Here is a 6000-nt window from a genome sequence, read left to right as displayed (position 1 = left end):
AGGCAGTCACTCTGGGGTGTCGTCAGCGACCCTGGTTCCTTTCTGTGCAGTCATCCCTCTCATGCCTTTGGGGTTGCCTCAAGAGCTAAGATCATGGCTGGGGCTCCAGCCATCACAGCTGCATCCCAGGCAGGTCCCTGCAGGAAAGGGCTGTTTGTGTGTGTCTTTTCACCCCCCCTTCCACTTCCTTGACTGTCTTGGCTGCAGGAAAAGTGGCAGACTCCACAGGTCCCTGGTAGAGTTGGGATTCTGTAAGAGGGAAGCCAGGCACTGGTGTCCCTCACGGCGCCCCAGCCCTCTTGTGGGGCCTGCTCTGCTTGGGCTGCACGCTCTCCCTGGGCACACAGTTAGTGGGTTTGCTTGTGGGGGGCGAGGAGAGGGACTTCTGGGAGTCTGCTGTGCCAGGGCGCCCAGCTTCCCTGCAGCCCCAGCGCAGGGAGGCCAGGCGAGGGCGGGGCGCCCAGACGGCCACCAGAGGACCTGCTCCCATTTAGGACCCAAGTCAGGGTGCAATGGGGGTCTCTGAGGGACACGGCTGAGTCCAGAGTGAGGCAGCCCCACCCAGGGAGGCCTGGGAGCTGAAGACCTCCGAAAACCTTCCTGTGTTTTTGTAACCTGATTTTATTCTCTGAAAGACCGAGATCTCAGGTCTCCCGTCACATGTTCACTCCCCAGGTGGCTCCAAGAGCAGGGCTGGAGCAGGCTGAAGCCAGGAGCTCCTTCTGGGTCCCCAGGTGGGCGCGGGGAGCCAAGGCCCTGGGCCGTCCTCTGCTGCTCTCCCAGCTGTAGCAGGGGGCTGGACCGGAAACGGAGCAGCCAGGACTTGAATGGGTGCCCTTACGGGATGCCGGTGGCCCAGGCAGCAGCCTTACCGGCTGTGCCACTGTGTCGGCCCCTGCGCACTTGAGATGATTGGAACGAGCAGTCGGGAGGTGTTAATGCCAGCGGGCAAGTGCACAGCACTGGCCCCTGCCTGCAGGTGGGCCACACCCACCTTCCTGCCAGTCACTCTGCACTGCCACGGTGCCGGGCTCTGCCCTGGGGGCCCCTTTCGAGGTGCATCTGAGAGCCCGCGGCCACTCACAGCTGGTCCCTGCCGGCCCCTCCGTGGGTGCGTCTGTGCCGAGAGCCCGCGGCCGTTCACAGCTGGTCCTCGTCCACCCAGATGGTCTTGCGCTGTTCCTCGCTGATCTTGTCTTTGAGCACGCGCAGCAGCTCCTCCACGCTGCCCCACATGTCGGCCTCCACCGTGGCGTAGAGACAGGGCAGCGCCTCCAGCTCCTTCTCCTTGAGCCGGCACACCCGCAGGAACTCCTCCTCCGACTCGGGCCGGGCCAGCAGCTTCCTGCGGGGATGTGTGGTGTGCGGGAGCCATGGTGCCTGCTGGGGTGGCCCTGCCTCCCTCGCTGCCCTGCCCGGCACTGCTGCCTTGGACGACCCTAACTTGCGGGCCAGGCACCAGCTGTCCTCTGCTCAGAGCTGTTCCGGCACCTGTTCAGCCCGCCCATCACGGCAGCAGGCTTTGAGCCAAGGCTTCCCTGCACACCAGCCCTCCTGGTGCTGTCCGCCGCATGCGCTGCTGCCCGCGAGGACTGACGGCCCAGATTGGGTATCCCACCCATACAGACTGTGCACGGATGCGCGTGCCTATGTGGATAAGTGCATCTAACTGCATGAAGCCGTGCATATATGCATGTGTGTGTGGGGTGCTGGGGCTGGTCTCAGAACCTACCGGAACCTCTTGCTGTTCTTCTCGGACACCCGGATGAAGAGTACGATGGGGTAGATCTGGCACTTGATCAAGTCCCTGGTGCAGCCAATCCCGGCCTCCAACAGACAGTGCTTGTTCTGTGGGGACAGTGGCCCAGGCTCGGCAGGGGTCCTGACCGCCCCCGGGCTGTATGGGTGTCCGTGTGGGGCCTGCAGCCCAGGTCAGAGGACACAGGGACAAGCCCTGAGGGCCACAGGCTGGCCCAGCCCTGCCCCTTGCTCCGTGCACAGGCACACCGGAGATGAGGCCTCAGGAACTTTTTCAGTGGCATTCCTACCCCACTGGCCGGCCTGCAGAGGCACTCTGGGTCTTGGCCAGAGGGCACAGGCTCCAGGGAGGGAGGCGGGAGGCCAGGGGCTCTGAACCAGGAGGTCACATTCTGTGTGAGGGCATCACAAACCGACCTCGTGTGCAGACGCAACAGAGTCCTCGGAGTGCAGCTCTAGGTCTGACAAACTGAACCCACGGGGTGAGAAACACCTAGAACTTGGTGCGCCCTGAGGCTGGTCCCTGGGCCTCAGGGGTAGCTCTGGCCCTCCTGGCCACAGGCTGGGACTTCTTCTCCCGGGAGGAGCGGGAACTGAAGGCTTCAGCCCGTGAGGGTTACCAGGCTGGCAACTGCCCGAGGCCACAGACACACAAGGATGCCTTCCTGCCTGGCCACCGGACACCCTCCTGGTGTTCCACTTCTGCTGCCCGTTGGGCACTGCTCACCCTAGCTCTCACCCTGGAGTGCTGGCACATATTGTCACTGCCAGACAGATACATCTCCAAGGTGCGCAAACTCACAAAAATAGATGGTGACTCCAACGCGGGGAAGCCAGAACAGAGCCCAGGGAGACAGGTGCAGGGGAGAGGCAGGCAGGCATGGGGGCAGGTCTTCTGTTGCACTAGCCCGTCCAGCTTCCCCTGGCCCTCACCTTGGCTGCCACAGCTTCGATGTTGGCGGGGACGATGCACTCAAACGTGTTGGGGTTCTTCTCCCGGGAGTAGATGATGGTCTCTGTCTTCTGCTTCCTCAGGAACTCCTCTCGTGTGACGATATCTGCAGGGACAGGGTACATGGCGCAGCGTGCCAGCATCCCCCCACAGGCCCTGCCTCGCCTCTCTGGGTCGCGCAGAGCTGCATGGCCAACACCCTCCAGCTGCGTTTGTATTCTCTTCTTCCGGTGGGCAAGGCTAAGGCCCCACTCCACACATCAGGGCAGGCTGTAGGCTCTTGGTCTCCCTCCTCCTCAGTCTCACAGGAGAAGCAGATCAGGCACTGTGTGGTGATGCTGGTCCCCAGTGCAGTCTCAGTCCACTCATCCATCATCCATCCATCCATCCAACTACCCACTATCCATCCATCCAACTACCCATCATCCATCCATTACCCACCCTCCCATCCATCCATCATCCATCTAACTACCCCCTATCCATCCATCCAACTACCCATCATCTATCCATTACCCATCCACCCACGCATCCATCCACCTATCCAACTACCCACTATCCATCCATCCAACTACCCACCATTCATCCATCCAACTACCCATCATCCATCCATTACCCACCCCCCACCCATCCATCCATCATCCATCTAACTACTCCCTATCCATCTATCCAACTACCCATCATCTATCCATTACCCACCCACCCACCCACCCACGCATCCATCCATCATCCATCTAACTACCCACCATCCATCTAACCAACTACCGATCATCCATCCATTACCCCACCCACCCACCCATCATCCATCTAACTGTCCACCATCCATCTAACCAACTACCCACCCATCCATTCATTACCCCCCACCCACCAATCCATCATCCATCTAACTACCCACCATCCATCTAACCAACTACCGATCATCCATCCATTACCTCCCCACCCACCCATCATCCATCTAACTACCCACCATCCATCTAACCAACTACCGATCATCCATCCATTACCTCCCCACCCACCCATCATCCATCTAACTACCCACCCATCCATCTAACCAACTACCGATCATCCATCCATTACCCCCCCACCCACCCATCCATCATCCATCTAACTACCCACCATCCATCTAACCAACTACCGATCATCCATCCATTACCCCCCCACCCACCCATCATCCATCTAACTACCCACCATCCATCTAACCAACTACCGATCATCCATCCATTACCTCCCCACCCACCCATCATCCATCTAACTGCCCACCATCCATCTAACCAACTACCGATCATCCATCCATTACCCCCCCACCCACCCATCCATCATCCATCTAACTACCCACCCATCCATCTAACCAACTACCCACCCATCCATTCATTACCCCCCACCCACCCATCCATCATCCATCTAACTACCCACCATCCATCTATCCAACTACCCATCATCCACCCATTACCCACCCACCCACCCACCCACGCATCCATCCATCATCCATCTAACTACCCACCATCCATCTATCCAACTACCCATCATCTATCCATTACCCACCCACCCATCCATCCATCATCCATCTATCCAACTACCCACCACCCATCCATCCCACTGCCCATTATCCATTCAACTACCCATCATCTATCCAACACCTACCCACCCATCCATCCATCCATCCATCCATTCATCCATTCATCCATCATTCATCTATCCATCCATCCATCCAACTACCCACCATCCATCTAACCAACTACCCATCATCCATCCATTACCCACCCACACACCCACCCATCCATCCATCCTTCATCCATCTACCCATTATCCATCCCACTACCCATCCATCCATCCATCCATCCAAAAGGTTACTCACCTTTTGTCCATTCATGCACTCACCCACTGGCTCCACAGAGTCAGGGGAAGAGACTGATTAGAGGAAGAGAACCCTCTCCTACCCCCGCTCTGGTTACCAGGTGTGAAAACGTGGCAGCAGGCAGGAGCAGTGTGCAGAGGGGCTAGGGCTAAGAGGGCTCAGCCAAATCTGGCACCCATTGGAGTTTGCCTTTACTGAGGAATCCTGTCCCTGGACAGCCTGAGGCAAGAGCAGGGTGCCATCTCACCCTCAAAATGCCCTATAGCCCAAGGGCTGAGCTGGGGAGGGCTAGGGCATGCTGGGCCCGCCAAGGAGGGAGGTGGGGCCGCGGCCTCCACTGGGTGAGGCATGCAGCCCATGTCTGGGCACCATTAGCTCCCAGGGCCTGGAGCTGCCCAAAGGCTGGCTCTGCCTGCCCAACCTGAGCCACATTCCCAGATGTAGCTGCTGCTTTCCTGCAGGTGGCTGGATGCAGAGCCTGCCTGGCCCCAAGCTAGAGACGCGACATGGAGCAGGGTTGCTGGGACTAGGCAATGACCCTGAAGGAAGGATGGGCAGCTCTGGGGAGAGCTGGCTGAGGGCTGTGCCATAGCGTGAACCTCCCGAGGGGACTTCAACATGGGGAATGTGCACATTTTGTGTTATTTTTACCACAACAGACAAATCAGCCCTGGACATTTGTGGTGTTGCTAGCCACAGATGTTCAGGATTCTGTGAAGGTGCCAGGGTGAGCTGGGCTTGGGCTCCTCTCTCACTGAGCTAGGTGGCACGAGGGGGTGGTTGGCACAGTCCAGAGTGGGTCTGAGAAGGCCGAGGCTGGGCACTCCTGGGACCACTGGGAACTCGGGGAGCGCATTGGGGCAGCCCTGTGTCCCTGCACACCTGACTTGCATATGGTGAACTCCATGGCGCCCCCTGAGTTGAGCAGCTTCTGCACCAGCGTCTTGGCCAGTGTGGTGGGCGTGAAGAGCACAGGCCGGCGTCGCTGGCAGTGGAAGGCACGCACCAGGCTGTAGGGGATGAGGCTCAGTTTCCTGCTGAGCTCACTGTCCGGCTCCAGCTCTGGGGAAGGAGGAGAGGTCACCAACAGAGCCCCAGCACAGTCACACCAGCCCCTCCACAGGGCAGCCGCCCACGGCTGCTGGCCCCAGGGCTGTGTGAGGGCCTGGGCCGCGCCCTCCCTTGCCGGTGCCCACGTGGCCGGGGCAGGCGAGGCTGGGAGGGCGCATCAGGAAGGCTGTGGGGAAGGGCAGGGCCAGGCCCGCCGGTGGCCGTGGCTCCCCTTTCGTGCTGCTGGGGTTGTGTGTGGCGAGCAGGGGAGGGTTGGGTTGGGCGTGTGAGGACATGGCCTGTCCTTGGCCGCAGGCCCTGCCGGGTAGCCCCCTTTCCCAGGCACAGGGGCCGAGCGTGGCTGGGCTGCCGCCCCAGGAGGCCATCG

General features: G+C 59.9%; 1 protein-coding gene across 1 annotated transcript in view; it reads right to left on the bottom strand.

Annotated features, from left to right (window-relative positions):
• Nucleotides 1–755: 755 nt before the first annotated feature.
• CARD11 (caspase recruitment domain family member 11) overlaps nucleotides 756–6000 on the bottom strand; it is a 31330-nt gene continuing 26085 nt past the window's right edge. The window contains exons 20-23 of the mRNA XM_058680748.1: nucleotides 5445–5624; nucleotides 2692–2816; nucleotides 1733–1848; nucleotides 756–1345 (exon numbers count right to left, since the gene is read on the bottom strand). Coding sequence (XP_058536731.1) covers nucleotides 1141–1345; nucleotides 1733–1848; nucleotides 2692–2816; nucleotides 5445–5624 — 626 coding nt within the window. The 3' untranslated portion in view covers nucleotides 756–1140. The remainder of the gene's footprint in view (nucleotides 1346–1732; nucleotides 1849–2691; nucleotides 2817–5444; nucleotides 5625–6000) is intronic.

The sequence above is a fragment of the Ochotona princeps genome, chromosome 24, assembly GCF_030435755.1.
Source record: "Ochotona princeps isolate mOchPri1 chromosome 24, mOchPri1.hap1, whole genome shotgun sequence".
Classification (NCBI taxonomy): Eukaryota; Metazoa; Chordata; class Mammalia; order Lagomorpha; family Ochotonidae; genus Ochotona; species Ochotona princeps.
Note: the sequence above shows the minus strand (reverse complement) of the source record. Positions and strands in the feature narration are given on the sequence as shown.